The sequence below is a fragment of the Notothenia rossii genome, assembly GCF_949606895.1.
Source record: "Notothenia rossii genome assembly, chromosome: 3".
NCBI lineage: Eukaryota > Metazoa > Chordata > Actinopteri > Perciformes > Nototheniidae > Notothenia > Notothenia rossii.
In genome coordinates, this window is record NC_136901.1 from 19,041,102 (window position 1) to 19,058,630 (window position 17,529).

Genomic DNA, 17,529 nt, shown 5'->3' on the forward strand with positions numbered 1-17,529 from the left:
CGAAATGACACGAAGGGTTTGGGGGGCCTCCTCCTAGAACATTTAGATTTTTCCAGGTCTTACTGTAGATGCTGTCTGGTGCATTCTCTAGACTGAATTATAAGATGAACCACCACAATATTATATTTTACAATTCCAATTGTATTCTTCATTTCACTTGTTTGTTTGCTCTTGTTTGCTCGCTTGCATGCCCTGCATAGCTATAAGAAATACTTAAGTTGTTGGTCAAGACACTTTCCATCTGATGAAGGCAAATGCCTTCCCAGATGTAAAAAAGTAGAAAACATTACATTCAGTTATAACTCTCAAAACAAACATTATTTACACTTTATGGCCCCTGTTAAAAATGTTTGTAATGTTATCTACTGTAAGTTGGTCGAATGAATGCTTCCTCATCCGGAAGCTGACCGAGCAGACCCGAGCAGCAGTCGAGAGGAGCCGAGCGCATCCGCGAAGCATACAACATGGTGACGTCGGAGTTCCCGTTAGCCGGCAAATCTAAATCTCTTCTGTCAAAATAATTTCCCTTTAGCGCAATACCGCTTCAGTTGGCCACTTATGTGACAGACAAGAAGAGTATGTGACAGACAATAATAGTCAATTCTAATGTCAAACACGTAATGTGGAGAAAGAGATGTCCTGTCTGGGTTGATTGTGCGTTGATCTGTTGGTAATGCCTCGGGGTTCCGGTGGGCATGTAAACAAATGCATAATGCTGCGCTATACTTTGTGGCCTCACCCGGTTGCATAGCGACACTTATTGTTTAGGTGTCTTTTAATAAGCAGGTAGTCATATCATTAGCTAGAACTAGCTGGTTCTGATCGATATGGACATAAACGCGAGTGAAGTCTAATCTGACGGGCGAGAGAGATCAGCTGCTGCTGACGAGTCGACACGCAGCTCTGCATGATCACATGCAGCGGGTGAGCGGACAAAACGCACACTTCAGGTTAGAATATCACTCGTAGCTATTTTAATTACCTCTCAAACTAACTAAACTAGTTATAGATATGTTTAGTTTTACTGTGGGTCACTCATTACTGGATCCGCGAGCTGCATGATACTGTCATAATAGATTGCCCGATCGGGCAGCCAGCAGGTGAGGCTTCATTGTCCGAGCTAAATACTAGATGGCCCCGGGCCATCGGGCAGTCCTTAATGTCGAGCCCTGTATCACGTCAAATGTTGTTGTATAATTGTAATTATTATAATTGTACTTAATGGGTAGGGGTTTAATTACATAACATTAAAAAGTTAACCTGCTCCAAAAAATTATTAAATGAGATAATACCAAATGATCAACATACATTTAAAAAAAAAAAAAACGTATATATATTTCACCCCTATAAATATTCCCTATTTAGACAAACGACATAAAAAAAAAGCTAGACTACGCTAAGACATTTTATAAAAACAAGTCATGTAAAGCCTGTTTCTAATGAAGGCCTGGGACAGGTAAATAGAGGGGCCACTATTTGCCCTTCACTAACTTGTTAGATCTTTTTTTCATGAACCACTTCTGTTGCTCTTACTGATTTCTTTATTTTTCTTTCTCCCTGAACACAGAAACTCTTATGGTTGCTGTACGATCGAGGCGACCTGGACAGGTGAGAGTTTGGGAATTTAGTCAGGAACGAAATGTCTCTGAAGTCTAACAGTTTCTACACACTGTGAAGAGTCGATGTGTAAACTTGCTAAATTCCACACCCCCCTCCTTTTCCTGTCGGTGGTCCAGGTATCCTATGGCCATGGGCACTCTGGCAGACCTCGAAGATCAGGAGCCAATCCCAGACAAGGAGAGCCCCCTGCAAATCCACCTCAAGGTAAATAAGAAAAACAAGGACGACTTGTACGATGTGAGGAAATGTTTTTAGGCTCAAATGCATCCCAAAATGTTGAGCTATACATTTAGAAAACATCTACATGTGATAGTCGGCTCCACTTCTCAGTAACTAAATCTGATCACCAACTACTATGGGGTTTCAAATGGTTTCCTTCAAAGATAAATGCAAAAATATCATCATACTTTTCTGCCTTTACTTGACACAAATAGGACTAAGTATTGAGAGTATTGTCCATCTTCAGAGATCAGGATGTGTGATTCCTCCTGTGTTTCTGCGCTCTCTCAGGCTGTCGGCTCGGCTCAAAAGTTCTACAACAACGAGCACATCTACCCTTACATGTACCTGGCTGGCTTCCACTACAGACACCGGGATGTGCGGGAGGCTCTGAAGTGCTGGTCCGAGGCAGCACAGGTCATGCAAGAGTGAGTCACCGCTGCTTATACACTCCTGGTTAAATCCTGAATGAATAGGCGTCTTGCTCAAATGTGAGGTCAAATTTACAATCTGCGAAGATTCAGGTCATTTCTTTGTATAGTAGGTAGATCTGGTTTGGAGATAAAAGACAAGGGATATGTTGTGACACGTTCCAAAACAACATAGACAACCGAACAATCTCTACGCTCCGTCACATCTAAAAACAACTAGTACAAAGAGGAATAACTAAAAAGGCAGAATTCTTAATGAAAGCATGATAAAACAAGATCATCATGATTCTATCAATGTTAAAATAGCAGTTTCCTAAGACAACAAAACAGATAATAACACAATATTCCTCCTGTAAGGCAAGGAAAGTTTATTTAGCACACTTCAACACAAGGCAATTCAAAGTGCTTTACAAAAATGAAAGGCATTAAGAAACATATTATAAAATTATATCTAAAAACACTAATTTAAAAGCAAAGATAAAAAGGAAAGATAATAAAAGTTACAGTGCAGTCTAAGATATGAAAAGTTCAATTAAAAGCAGCGACAAAAAGAAAAGTCTTCAGCCTGGAATTAAAAGTAGTAAGAGTTGCAGTGGACCTGCAGGTTTCTGGGAGTTTGTTCCAGATATTTGGAGCATAATAACTAAACGCTGCTTTACCATGTTTAGTTCTGACTCTGGGGACAGAAAGCTGGATGGTTCATAATTTATCAGGAGGTCAGAAATGTATTTTGGGCCTAAACCATTCAGTGCTTTATAAACAGCAGCAGTATTTTGAAATCCATTCTTTGACACACAGGAAGCCAGTGTAAAGACTTCAGAACAGGAGTGATGTGATTCACTTTCTTAGTGTCAGTGAGGACTCGAGCAGCGGTGTTCTGAATCAGCTGCAGCTTTCTAATAGATGTTTTAGTGAGACCTGTGAAGACACCATTGCAGTAGTCCAGTCTACTGAAGATAAAAGCATGGACACGTTTTTCCAAATCCTGCTGTGACATTAGTCTTTTAATCCTAGATATGTTCATTAGGTGATAGTAAGCTGATTTAGTAACTGTTTTAATGTGACTGTTGAAACTCAGGCCAGAGTCCATGACTACACCTAGTACTCTGGCTTTATCTGTTGTTTTTGAACATTGCAGACTGAAGCTCAGCGCTAACTTTTATACGTTCTGCCTTGGCTCCAAAAGCAAGGCAATATGTCCCATGATCTAAAATGAGGTCTGCTGGTCTGTCTGTTTCCAAGCTCTGTGGCAGCTGCTTTGTTCACATTACTTCTTCATTTCTTGAATAATTGTAGATCATTTCTATTTTTCCATTATACATACATTTCCAAAGCAAGCAAAGCTAACCGTACTGAATACAAGATGCTGTTTGTGCATCTGGTCGGGCACCTAAATAAACGTTCAAAGTGGAGAGATTTATGGCATTGTTTGGTTTTAAATGTGGTGAATTCTAATGTAGTTGTTATCCTACTTTTATTGTGAAAGGGGCATTAAGCAATCTGTTTGAAATGCTGATGTATACAGCAGGGCTATATTATTGCAAATGATAATAGGCCGCCATCCATCAGGACTGCCTCTTTAGTTGTAGTTTCATCAGTTGAACACAAGGTGGCATTCAATGCAAAGCTTTTTCCCCCTTGATGGGATATTACTTCTTGAAACTAAATAAATAAAAGAAAAAATGCATTTATCAGCCATCTCCTCCCAAAGCTAGTTGATGTGAGGGATGAGTTCTCACTCTGGCTCAGATTGAGAACTCTTGTGGTTCTCACTCTGGCTCAGATTGAGCACTCTTGTGGTTGTCACTCCCAGCAGGCAGAATCCCATAGAGGGTGTGGTGAGGCAGGAAGCATCCAACCTCTCCTCCCTTTAGACAAACTGTTCATGAGCTGCGGCTAAAAATAACTCCAGTGACCCATCACACATTCTCCCCCCATACATCAGCTTCCTTCTTCCTGCTCTCCATTGTTCTTCACTTGGGACACAGTGTGTCAAAAACAGTGGATTCTTTGTAGGTCAAATATGCTCAAAGTTCACTTGTCTGCACTGTTGAAATGTGTTAAATAATCAACCTGTTTAATAAACGTTGAATATTATGAATCAATATTTTAGATAAGTACAAAGAAAATGTAAATTCAAAATGAGCGAAGGCGAACTATCATTTCATATTTTGGTCATGTAAAGCGTTTAGTTGCTTCGGGGGAAATATCTATAACAGAACTGTCTGTAAAGTACTTTTGGCATGTCTCTTAATAAAAACCCTCTTACTTGGAAAGAAAACACCACATCCAATCATAATAAAGATTATTACTTATTTCTAGTAATAATAGTAGCAAAAATAAAACAAAAAACAAGAAGTTGAGTAAAAGATTAACTATAAACTCTAAATGGGAAGATTTTGTAAAATAAATATCTATGAATTAGAAATCATGTTTTTATCTTTGATGAAAAATGGGTGAGGTATACAACATTAAAACATAATGATTGATTAATGAATAGAAGAGAAAGAAAATGAAAGATGTATTTTTCCTCTGTTAACTATATCCTCTAAATGATTGCTCCAGTTTATTTCACGTATTTAGTTTGAACTGTTTTTCCTTTTTTGAAGTATGCCCTGTTACAGGTCAAAGACATGGTCTGATCTCACAGGATATATTCTGACTTCCTCCCTGTTGATATTTTAAAAATCCATTTCCTCTCACCCACCCTCGCAGGTATAACTACTTCCGTGAAGACGAGGAGATCTACAAGGAGTTCTTTGACATCGCCAATGACGTTATCCCCACCCTGCTGAAGGAGACATCTTCTGCTGCAGAGAGCACCGGGGAGGGGGGAGAGGGGGGAGACGGAGCTGACAAGGCAAGTATTCCCCTCCAGAAAAGAGCTGCAATCCAGAAGATCAAAATGTCCCATCTGGTCTGATTTTACTTGAGAAAAAGTGAGAATAAGACCCCTCCACCTCAGCTTAGCTTATGAACTGGATAATGATATCTGCAGCCTAGCATAGGTAGTGTTTGCATAATGGAGATTTCTGCATCACTAAGGCTACATACAATATGGACTCTGGTTACGGTATGTCAAATGACATAGAACTAGAATAGAAAGTCATTCACATTTAAAATACAACCATTTCAAAATGTTTGTTGATAACTGAAATGTTTTTCTGAACAAAAATAACATAATTATAAGGGAAAATGTGCAGCACATACTTTACATACATAATGTAGCCTATTTACACTACCCCACTACACAGCATATATTTTACTTTTATTCTGTATATTTTGTAGTGTGTATTCTTAGATACTCTCCTAATCTTATGTGCGTTCTACTGAGAATATATATATAAGCTTTTAATGTTTATTTTATTTATATTTTATTAAATGTTGTAATTCTATCCATCTATAATTTAAACCAGTAAGTCGTCCAACATTTTTCATTCCCCCATGGCAGATTGCTTTGGACCCCAATTTGTGAGTCCTTGATATAAAACATAGTCAACATGTCCGTAACACAAAACATTTGTTATAGCTGATGTCAAAATTCAAATGAAATACATTTTTCCGTTTCATTAAGATCACATGTTGACACCAGGAGAAGATGGGTGCTGAGTGACACATCCTGTATAATGTGTTCTGTATAACTAACAGTTATTACTCTGATTTCAGGATCACCCAAAGCAGGCAGCTGCTTTCTCTGCACTTCAGGACCCAGAATGCTTTGCCCACCTGCTGTGTTTCTACGATGGCATCTGCAAATGGGAGGAGGGCAGCCCCACGCCGGTCCTCCATGTGGGCTGGGCCACCTACCTGGTCCAGTCTCTGAGCCGCTTTGAATCTCAGGTGAGGAACCCTGCTCATCGCTTTAAAGTTCAAGATTCAAAGGCTTTATTTTCATACGCAGAGTAGCTATAGTGTAGATCCAAGACTCCTCCAACAATGCAACATAAATATATATATATACAGATGTAGCGATTCATTTCAGACAGTTTGAAACGCGAGGGCCGTGATTGATACGTGATCTGCCCTCGCTCAAGGGAAAACCTCCAGCTTGACTTGAGACCGCCCCCGTGATAGATAAATGTATTTATAATGAAGCCAGCTGCAATGGATCATTGATCCACCAGGGGGTGCAGTGGGGTTCCATACTGGAGCTCATGTGAAATAAAGTCAGATACAGTATGCTGGATGTACAGCGGAACTTTGTTAAGATCCATATGTCACGGATATCATACTCTGTGCTAAATAAGAGACATGTAATCATTTACAAAACATCATCATGTTGTTATTTAACAAAATAATTTTGTTATTCGAAAAAAACGAACGGGAGGAAATGCAGCCCAGCTCTCGATTTTTAATCCTAATTTAATCATCATCTTCACCACGATCATTTATGCTTATGTTCACCGAATTGACATGAAATCACTGACACATATGAATATACTCTATTCAACTTCATTAAAACGTTATTAACGTCCCTAAACTCAGTAATTCACCAAAAATATGTATATTTTAATGGAGCTTCGTCGGTCGATCAGGATCCCAAAGTGTAGCGGAGGGATCCTCATCTGGATGAAGGGTGTTATTTTCCCCATAAGGAACAAGTCGCTGCAAATTATCCCGCTTATTACACGGCCACATTCTCAACAAAGTAACGACATGACTCCCAATATTAATTGAAATGCTTTTATGGATTTAGAAAATGTTTTTATTGATTTAAAAAATAGTTGTATGTATTGATTTAAATTCACTTGCATCCGCAAAGAAAAATAGTCCGTTGTTACCGTTTTTTAAACAGTCTGAATGAAACGGCAGCTCTCAGCTGTTTATTTACACAACTAATGGCCCATCAACCACAGCTCTCTCCCCCCCTCCCCCCCTGATCTTTCTTCTCCAGCAGCTAAATTAACTGTAGGTTACGCTGAGTGACCATAGACTGTATGTGACAAGCTTACAGTTAGTGACGTAACAACACCATAAAAGCTGGTGGGTTGAAAGCAATACGGGAGGTAAAAATAACTACAATAATTGTGACTTATTTATTGTGGCTTTTATGTTTTTAGGTATAAAATGTTATGTAATTCAGGCTTATAGTTCACCCTTCTCTAAAAGCCTTCAACAATGAAAATATTCATTGTAATTTAATAAATCCTATCAACACACATTGTAAAAAATAGCCTACTGTAAGTTAAGAAATCATTTCAATATGTACATCTTCTGATGTAACAACAATAACATTATAAATAGTAACATAGCTGAACATGGTATTGCACATTTAGCTTTGAGTGTTACTGACCTGAGATGTTTTTATTACATGAATTAAGGTGACTGAGGCTTTTTAACATACAGGGATGCAAACTCATCAGGTATGAAAAAGGTGACAAGGATCCGAGCCCCCGGCTCCCCCACCCCACGGAATGACAGAGGATTTTAGCAGTCAGAACAACTAAAGCAGCAGTGTTAATAATAACAGAAACGCCAAAGAGTCACATCTAATAGAAATATATAAAAGCATTTATTTTAAATTGTGTAGCAGTCAGTTTATAATTTTGGCAGCACTGTTGAGCATTTTGAAAATGTATTTTCATGCCTCTGTGCAAGGCTTAAGTCTTTCTATCTTTATAGCCACATGGTGTAAAGTAACTAAGTTCATAAACTCAACAAGTACTATACTTGGGCACAATTTTGAGATACTTGTACTTTATTTAAGTATTTCAATGTTTTGCTACTTTGTTCTTCTACTCCACTACAGTTCAGAGGTACATGGTGTACTTCTACTCCACTACATGTATTTAATACATTTAGTTACTTTACAGATGTGGATGAATGATGTGAAATATAATCAAGTGTTAATTCAGACTTTAGTTCCACCTGGAGTAAATCCACAAGCTACCCTGCAGTATACAAAGTCATTCAAACTAGCTGCACCTTGACCAGCTTTGAGAACACTTTCATGATCAATCATTATAAAACATATCATATCTATTATTCTGAAATGGACCAATCTGCACAATGTCTACTTTTACTGTCGCTACTTTCCCTATATTTTGATGATAATACTTTTCTACTTTTACCTCAGGAACATTTTGAATGCATGACTTTTACTGTAACAGAGTATTCCTACACTCTGGGACTATTACTTTTACTCAAGTACAAGATCTGACTACTTCTACTTTTACTCTAGTACAAGATCTGAGTACTTCTACTTTTACTCTAGTACAAGATCTGTGTGCTTCTACTTTTACTCAAGTACAAGACCTGAGTGCTTCTACTTTTACTCAAGTACAAGATTTGAGTACTTCTACTTTTACTCTAGTACAAGATCTGTGTGCTTCTACTTTTACTCAAGTACAAGATCTGAGTACTTCTACTTTTACTCAAGTACAATATATACTTATACCACCTCTTTTTATAGCCTATGAAAAAAACTTAGAAATAGAAGGCTAAAGCTAACGTTCGTGGATAGTGACAATGTATGCTAGCTAGCTAGCTAGCTCAACGATTCCTTAAATAATATTGCCACAGAAAAACTTTTCAGTTCACATCACGCTCTGACGCTCCGACAGGGAGCTCTGCTCTCAACACCTGAACGGCCCGTTCTAACAGCTGTTCACCAGCGGTCCAGTCTGTGCCACAGTGACTCCGGACGCACAGTTAATATTAACGAACGCACCCGTAGGTAATGTAGCTGCTGAAGCTAGACCATCATCTCGGAGCAGCAGAGCCTTATTATACATCCATGAGCAGAGCCGACAGGCAGGAAGACTCGAGCACACAGCTCGTACTTCATTATAATATATAAAAAAAGAACACCATGCGTGTTATGATGGCACATAACAGCTCACGGCCGCAGATTACTCCGGGTCCCAGATCCCCCCATACCCCAAAAATATTTTTATTGCAGATCTATATGAATCACACAAACGACTTATTTTGGATTCAAAACGGCGAATTTCGCCGAAAGGGACAAGTTTGCATCACTGAACATACACAGAGCACAACTGAAACATAACATCTGAGATGTAACAACATAATACACTTTTTGGGGATGCTTGGTCTTGGGATGTGAGGAGTGAGTGACACGGCTTAGAACGGGCGTGTCGCCTGGCAGGACAGGAGAGTGTGTGCACCAGTCTGCCTTGATCTATGAATTCATGTCCGTGACACTCACTGCTGCCCACAGCTGTTTTATAGAAGGAAATTCCTTCACTTCATGAAAGTGTTTTAACCACACACACCTCTACACACACATGACGGGTGTTATTTCCCCCATAAGGAACAAGTCGCTGCAAATCATCCCGCTTATTACACGGCCACATTCTCAACAAAGTAACGACATGACTCCCAATATTAATTGAAATGCTTTTATGAATTTAGAAAATGTTTTTATTGATTTAAAAAATAGTTGTATGTATTGATTTAAAAAATAGTTGTATGTATTGATTTAAATTGACATGCATCCGCTAAGAAAAATAGTCCGTTGTTACCGTTTTTTAAACAGTCTGAATGAAACGGCAGCTCTCAGCTGTGTATTTACACAACTAATGGCCCATCAACCACAGCTCTCTCCCCCCCTCCCCCCTTGATCTTTCTTCTCCAGCAGCTAAATTAACGGTAGGTTACTCTGAGTGACAAGCTTACAGTTAGACACAACACTGTCATTGCAAGTGACCCTCAGTTAGTTTACTTTTATGTTCAACTGCTAAATTCGTTACTGATAAAAAAGGGCTTCTACTGTACCTAATTACCTTAACACTAGAACCGCCAGAGGTTTTTGTATAGGCCTACCTAAACCCGTCAAATCCCGCTATTAGAATGCAATTTTTAACAACATAGGGTGCTACATAACAAACTTTCAGGAAAAGTCACGGACTGGGAGACTTTAATATTTTATTGAAAAAAAGTTACATTGCACACACACAACACACATCACACAAATTGACCCGATTGGCGGTTCTAGTGTTAAATAAACTCACTAATGAATGAAACCAGTTCAATACGCATTATTCTTATTCTTATCATTCTTTATGAGCGCAGAAATAGTCTTAAAATCAGATCTGTTTTTTAAATGAAATCTGACGGCAGGCAGTTAGCTCTGATCACCTATGATAAATGCGCTGCACCTAATCGCTGGCCATTCAGCCACAGACACTGTTCGAAATGGGGGGGAGCTAGGGGGAGCTTGGCTCCCCCGAAGAGGGAGGGAGCTCCCCTGAGGGCTGACTTTGAGATAAATAGGGGGAGCCCAAAACAATCGTGCATATTAGTGTCACACAGATTAGAATTGTTGAGTTTCTTTAAATAACAGTTCTTGAAATAAATAATAGTTATTGTTCATTACAGTTTCTGAATACTTGTTTTATATTTGTGAATATGTCTGGGTGTTGCCATCTGTACGTGGCGGCGCTGCATTCTTACTTACGTTGCTATGGTTATGGCGGTGATGCCGGCGCGGTATTTGAAATGTTCATATTGATATTTTTTTAACTCTGGCTTTGTAATAAAAAATATGGCAAAACGAAAAACAGCCAAGCGTCACAGCTTTCGGATTCACAAGCAAAGAAGCGAAGGAGTCTGAAAATGAAAACGTGAACGGAAAACAACTTTTAGTTGGCCGGCTGTAAGCGGCGTTAGGGTCGAGTTTGACAGCTCCACACCGAGGGAGAGGCCTGCCGATGCGGAGCCTGAAGAGGCTTCAACAACGGCCACATCCGCCGGCATAGTGACACCGTCTGTATTAGTAGAAGAGTGTTTTTATAGCAATTGATCGCATCCGCGCTGCTGCGCCAGTCAACAGAGCGTGCGTGTGACATATTTAGTAGCAGGATGTGCTCTGAAAAATAGGGCTCCCCGAAAGCAAATGGGTAATTCGAAAACTGACAGAGCTCCCTCTATACAAATCAAACTGTAGACGGTGTGAAAGCACCTATTGTATGTATATGTATATGTATATGTATATGTATATGTATATGTATATATATATATATATATATATATATATATATATATATATATATAGTTGCAAGAAAAAGTATGTGAACCCTTTGGAATTACCTGGATTTCTGCATAAGTTGGTCATAAAATGGAGGAAGCCACTGCTGTCCAGAAAAAACATTGCTGCACGTTTGAAGTTTGCAAAAGAGCACCTGGATGTTCCACAGCACTACTGGCAAAATATTCTGGGGACAGATGAAACCAAAGTTGAGTTGTTTGGAAGGAACACACAACGCTATGTGTGGAGAAAGAAAGGCACAGCACACCAACATCAAAACCTCATCCCAACAGTGAAATATGGTGGAGGGAGCATCATGGTTTGGGGCTGCTTTGCTGCCTCAGGGCCTGGACAGATTGCCATCATCGACGGAAAAATGAATTCTCAAGTTTTTCAAGACATTTTGCTGGAGAACTTAAGGCCATCTGTCCACCAATTGAAGCTCAACAGAAGATGGGTGATGCAACAGGACAACGACCCAAAGCACAGAAGTAAATCAACAACAGAATGGCTTCAACAGAAGAAAATAGGCCTTCTGGAGTGGCCCAGTCAGAGTCCTGACCTCAACCCAATTGAGATACTGTGGCATGACCTCAAGAGAGCGATTCACACCAGACATCCCAAGAATATTGCTGAACTGAAACAGTTTTATAAAGAGGAATGGTCCAAAATTCCTCCTGATCGTTGTGCAGGTCTGATATGCAACTATAGGAAACATTTGGTTGAGGTTATTGCTGCCAAAGGAGGGTCAACCAGTTATTAAATCCAAGGTGTCACATACTTTTTCCACCCTGCACTGTGAATGTTTACATGGTAAGTTCAATAAAAACATATAATTGTTTGTGTGGTTTTAGCTTAAGCAGACTGTGTTTGTCTATTGTTGTGACTTAGATGAAGATCAGAACACATTTTATGACCAATTTATGCAGAAATCCAGGTAATTCCAAAGGGTTCACATACTTTTTCTTGCAACTGTATATGACATAAAACACATTTATAAAAAAATAAATAAACATAATGCAAAAAGAAACAGAGTAGAAATAAAATAGTGCAAGATTATGTTGCAAAACCAATGTGCGAGTAATGCAGATGAGGTGAACTATATACATGTCAAATAAAATACAATAAGCTAAATATTGCAGGGAATGTTGTAATTGACCAAGTATACACAGGAGTCTGTCCAGGAGGAGTCCAATGCCTTTCTCTTAGAAGTACCTCAAGTATTTCACAAGAAATCTGGTGAGGCTTCTTAACTGTGAAACACTGGAACAGCCTCCCATTGGATCTTAGAACAACAAACTCTACTGGAAGTTCTAGAAGTACATTAAAGACCTATCTTTTTAATTTGAGTGGTATCCCTGTTCATCTTTTATTGTTTTGTGATCTAACTCTTTCAGTGTTCTTTTTTTATAACTTGTTTTGTATTATGTTCCTCACTATTTCTATGAATCTTGTCTATGTAAAGCATGTTGGGCTGCATCTTGCATGGAAGGTGCTATATCAATTAAGTTTATTATATTCATTTAAAAATAGAAAAGAAGATAAGCAAGAACAGAATGTGAAATTTAAATACTGTACAGTCAAATATAAAATACTGTTTATTGTAATAATAAATAATTATGAAATGCATACAGATGAATGCTGTAGGTTATGAACAGCATGTGTCCATATCTTATATCTGAAATGTTTGCTCTGATCCCAAAGGTGCGTCAGAGAGTGACTATCATCACTAAGGAGCCTGAGCCCCAGAATGATGATGACGACGTGTCCAGCGACGACCCCCGGGAGGGCCGCAGGCGGGGCCCCAGGAGGGAGTCCAAGCTGGATGAGCAGGGCTCCAGCCCTTCTGCTGTCCCCCCCACCTCCCCCTCCAGCCAGCTAATAACAGAAACACCCCCAGCAGCCACGCCCAAGAAGGTGGGAGACGGAGGGGGGCGCCGCCGCTCCTCCCAGGGCCTTCGGGGCGTAGACGCAGAAGGAAAACCCCCCAGCCCGGACTCTTCGCCCTCCTCCCCCTCCCCCTCCGGGCCTGTGGTCACCTTCCAGAGTGAGAAGATGAAGGGGATGAAGGGGCTGCTGTGTGCGGCCAAGGTGAACTCGAGTGCCATCAAACTGCAGCTCACCGCCCAGTCCCAGGTCCAGATGAAGAGGCAGAAGAGCACCCCCACCGGGGACTACTCCATGTCCTTCATGAAGCGCCAGCGCAAGTCTCTCTAGACACGCTATTTGTTGGAGGAGGAGACTCTGTAGGACAAACTGTGAACCGACAGCCGATAAACCTCACTTTTGTTTGTGAGACCAGTGTTTTCATCCAGAGGTCCAGTTCAGTCACACTCGAGTTAAGCGTCACATATCAGGTTTGAACTGATGACGTGAACATTTCACAGTTTTTTTTTATTTTATAAGGACCAGGAAAACAAATTCTGCCTTGTTTGATAGATTGTAAGCACTCATTCATCCTTAGTTTGTGTTTTGATTGGCAGCCAATTGCGCACTTACTATGACATTCTCATTAACTTACATGCAGATGTTTTGAAGCCAAAGTAAGGAGGGTGACCAGAATACAACATACAGGCGTGTAAATATCAACTTGTACCATTAGGAACCTGTCCATGACTGAAGCCTTGGAAGTGATTGATTTATTTAGGATAGTTACTGTGTAACATTGTCCACTTCTGCTTTATCGACAGCTTCTTTCTTGCTAGCTCTTTGTTGCCTTACTTTGCCTTTGTTCTTTCTAAAGTAGGTGGCCTTTAGTTTTGAGAATAGCTAAGCGAGGCTTTTTTCTAATGATTAGAGAAGACCAGGAAGACCATGCACTGTTGAAGGAGCCACATTAGGGGACCCTGCTACATCCTATATGCTTTAGGACTTGTGGTTGTTGTTTTTGTATCTGCAAGTAATAAAGAACTAAAATAAAACATAATGCGATCTGAGGAGGTGTATTAGATATATAAGAAGTTAAGAACACATGGTCACAGTTGACTGAGCTATAAGAGGCTCTACACTGTAACAGGTTTTTTGTCACCTTTTCTGCAGTGGGAAGTAGTATGTCTTTGCTTCATTCAGTAAAAAAGCAGTGGTTCATCTCTCCAGAGAATATTTGCTCACTGTGGGTGGTCTCACGAAATCAAAAAATGATCTTAATTACATGCCATTCTTAAGAAAATAAGAGTATACATGATTGGATTGGGCTTTTATTGGACACATTAGATGCAAGAAGGGGGGGAAAAACTCAAAGTAAAACTATTCATGTCATTGTTTAGCAGCCTGACGTTGTTATTTTAATACATCCATGGATTAACCTGGCTCAGGTCAATAGGCCTGCAAATATTATAGTTTCATTTGGTCAAAAATCAATACGCACACAATACACTTGTTTATTTATTATCCAAGTCACAGAACAGATTTATAATGTGTAAAATGGATGTGATAAGTTTAAAAACTAAAAGTATAAAGTGAGCACGTTTCCAACACAAATAAATAAATATTACCAGGTTAAAATTACGAGATAAAAAGTTACTTTTTGAATAAATAACTACAAAGTCAAAATGTGTGATGTTATTCTATATTTAATTGAAATACAAAGTCAATCATTTGACCTTTTTACTCAAAGCATTTACTAGAACACAATCATCACAAAAAGTAATTGTTCTGACCTAACAAGTCAAAGTATGCGAGAAATCCACATATTGAGCTAATTTGAAATGTTGACTTCAAAATATTTTGATTAATAGATCAAAATGTCGACTTTTAATGTCAACATCATGCCATACTGCGTCAATATCTTTTATAAATAAACACCATAGACTGAACATATAAAGATTAGCACTAAACACACAGGAGCCTATAGCCCTGGGTTGCGTTCCAATAGTCCATTTAGCTTAGGAACCTTCCTAACCACGTGAAATGACCCGGAAGTACGTCAGTGACAGCCATGATAAGTGCCGTTCCAATTCTCCAAATGAAAGGAAAGGAGGTTTCAAACTTCCTTTATAACCTCCTTTAGCTTAGGAACCACTGGACCTCCCTAACCGAAAGGAGAGGAGAAAATGCTGCCCCACAATGTCTTGCAGCCGCAGCATTTGCGTCACGCAACAGTCGGCCGTTCACGGAAACAAACGATTATGACGGAGAAATTATATCATGAAAGTTACGGTGCTTATTAAGCTTTTTGAAATGTATGTGGTAACTTGCCAGAGTGCTTTGTTTTGAACGTTCATCAGTATTATAATCAAAAAGAGAAATAGGAACGTTAGTTTTTACTGAAATGATCAAATAAAGTCAACATTTCACTGAGCTTTGTGGGGTTTGTTCAACTTTTAAAAGATGTTTGAATGGTGATGTACACAGTGATAGGTGTTAAGGACTAACGTTTATAATAAATACATTTGTATTGATTTTAAGATATTTTCATACAATCATAAGTATTGGGATCATTTGTATTAATGTGGACCGGAGAGAGAGGGTGAAGAGCATAAATTTCACTTTCCTTTTTTATTTCAATTCCAACTTTGGTCATGAAGAATATGTTTCTCTGTTGTCCACGTTCATAAAGCATAAAACAACAGCATCAGAGCACGGTGCAGAGTCTCTAGATGAGTTTAAAGTAGTCCCTCGTTCTTATTAAACATCCATGTTGTAGTCCGTTGTATAGAACACTGTAGTCTCCATAGTTTCACCACAGCAGCAGACGCACACAATGACGTCCGCTGGCGCATCATAAACACGTCAGATAGTGAAAGTGCATTCGGATTCTCTAAAGTACCGCAGTCTCTTCTCCTAAGTCCTTTTGAATTCTCCTATCCACTATCCCTTAACCCCGTGACGTTTCACTCAGAGGACAAGGAATAGGAGATAGGGTTAGAATTTAGGAGCTGATTTTTGGATTATCTAAGTGTTGAACATTTTAAAGTTGAAATTATGACATATGACGAGGAGTTGGGTCAAAACTAGGCTATGTAAATTAGAATTAAAAAATAAAATATGTAGCCCAATTCATAATTGAAAGACATAGTTTATAGCTAGCATGCATAGTAGATTAGGAGGAGTAGCCCTACATCTTTTTAAGTCAAAATTCTCAACAAAAGTTAAAACTATGACTCAAAAATGGAAAACAATGTTAACGTAGGGTATGGTTTTCAATTAACAAGAATATGTTTCTTTTATCACTCCGACATTTGTCCTTTTATTTTTGGCAGAAAATAGCATCGCCAGACTGAGTCAAGACTGACTCTCACTGATGTCATCCACTTGTGTTTTTTACAGTGTGGAGTCGTTGCTCATGCGTGATGCGGCTCCTGCAGCAGCACGGACTGTTTGCACACAGACGCCTCTAGCTGTCAGCCTCCGCGGAGTGCGCGTCTCGTCTTCCAGCGGGATCTATACACCAGCAATTATTCACCTCCAATTAGTTCCAATCAGCCAGCCAGCCAGTCACTCACATTGTATTCCTCCGCTGCTGCTGCTTTCTCCACGGACTACCACAGCGGTGATGTGTGAGTAGAAAGCCCGCCAGGCTCTCACACTGCACCCAGAGGTGCCTCCAAACATGGACCGGATAGGGGTGTCATTCCTGGACCCTTTGGATGACTACGAGTTAATTCACAGGATTGGGTGCGGCACCTATGGAGATGTGTTCAAGGTGAGTGAGGAGAACAGTTCCGCGTGTTTTCACCGCAGAACAAACAGACTGCCACCAAGTTATAGCAGAGATTCTAACACTTCCTGTCATCAAGGTGACTGCATCAGAAGTCTCAATATATCAGATATCCAGGGCTGGGAGGGCTACTTCAGAATGTAATCCGTTACAAAAACTAATTTAATGTCAATAGATGTAATCAGGAACTGAATCTGAGTATCAATATATATATATATATATATATATATATATATATATATATATATATATATATAAATTATAAAAACACACTTACTTATTTATTATCCAAGTCACAGACAGGTTTAAAAGAATGTGGAAAATGGATATGATAGGATACAAAACTATGTATGCAGTGAGCACATTTCCATCACATAAACCCAATTGAAGATGACATGATAAGATAATAAGTTACCTTTGTCATCAGCTCGAGCTCATCAAGGTGAAACTGTTTCAGGAGAACACTCTAATACATAAATCTCAGCGCTGCATATGGGAGGTTTTTCATAACCCAAGGCAGGATATCAAGAGATTTATCAAGATCTTATTATTCTCTCTCTAAAGGTTTGATCGCACTTTCTCCTACAGATCGTTCGATGTCAAAAAAATTA

The 17,529-nt window shown here is 39.3% G+C and overlaps 2 protein-coding genes across 4 annotated transcripts in view; both read left to right on the top strand.

Moving 5' to 3' along the window:
• Positions 1–14,195, top strand: part of men1 (multiple endocrine neoplasia I) — a 17,552-nt gene extending 3,357 nt beyond the window's left edge. The window contains exons 4-9 of the mRNA XM_079671119.1: positions 1,568–1,608; positions 1,737–1,824; positions 2,131–2,267; positions 4,986–5,130; positions 5,937–6,110; positions 12,964–14,195. Of these exons, the coding sequence (XP_079527245.1) occupies positions 1,568–1,608; positions 1,737–1,824; positions 2,131–2,267; positions 4,986–5,130; positions 5,937–6,110; positions 12,964–13,476 (1,098 nt within the window). The 3' untranslated portion in view covers positions 13,477–14,195. The remainder of the gene's footprint in view (positions 1–1,567; positions 1,609–1,736; positions 1,825–2,130; positions 2,268–4,985; positions 5,131–5,936; positions 6,111–12,963) is intronic.
• Positions 14,196–16,502: 2,307 nt separating this feature from the next.
• The window catches only part of map4k2 (mitogen-activated protein kinase kinase kinase kinase 2), a 44,986-nt gene continuing 43,959 nt past the window's right edge, over positions 16,503–17,529 (top strand). For 2 of the 3 annotated variants that reach the window (XM_079671715.1, XM_079671716.1), the window contains exon 1: positions 16,504–16,903. In XM_079671715.1, coding sequence (XP_079527841.1) covers positions 16,811–16,903 — 93 coding nt within the window. In that variant the 5' untranslated portion in view covers positions 16,504–16,810. Of the gene's footprint in view, positions 16,904–17,529 lie in introns of all 3 variants that reach the window. The other variant, XM_079671717.1, reaches the window with a different exon arrangement.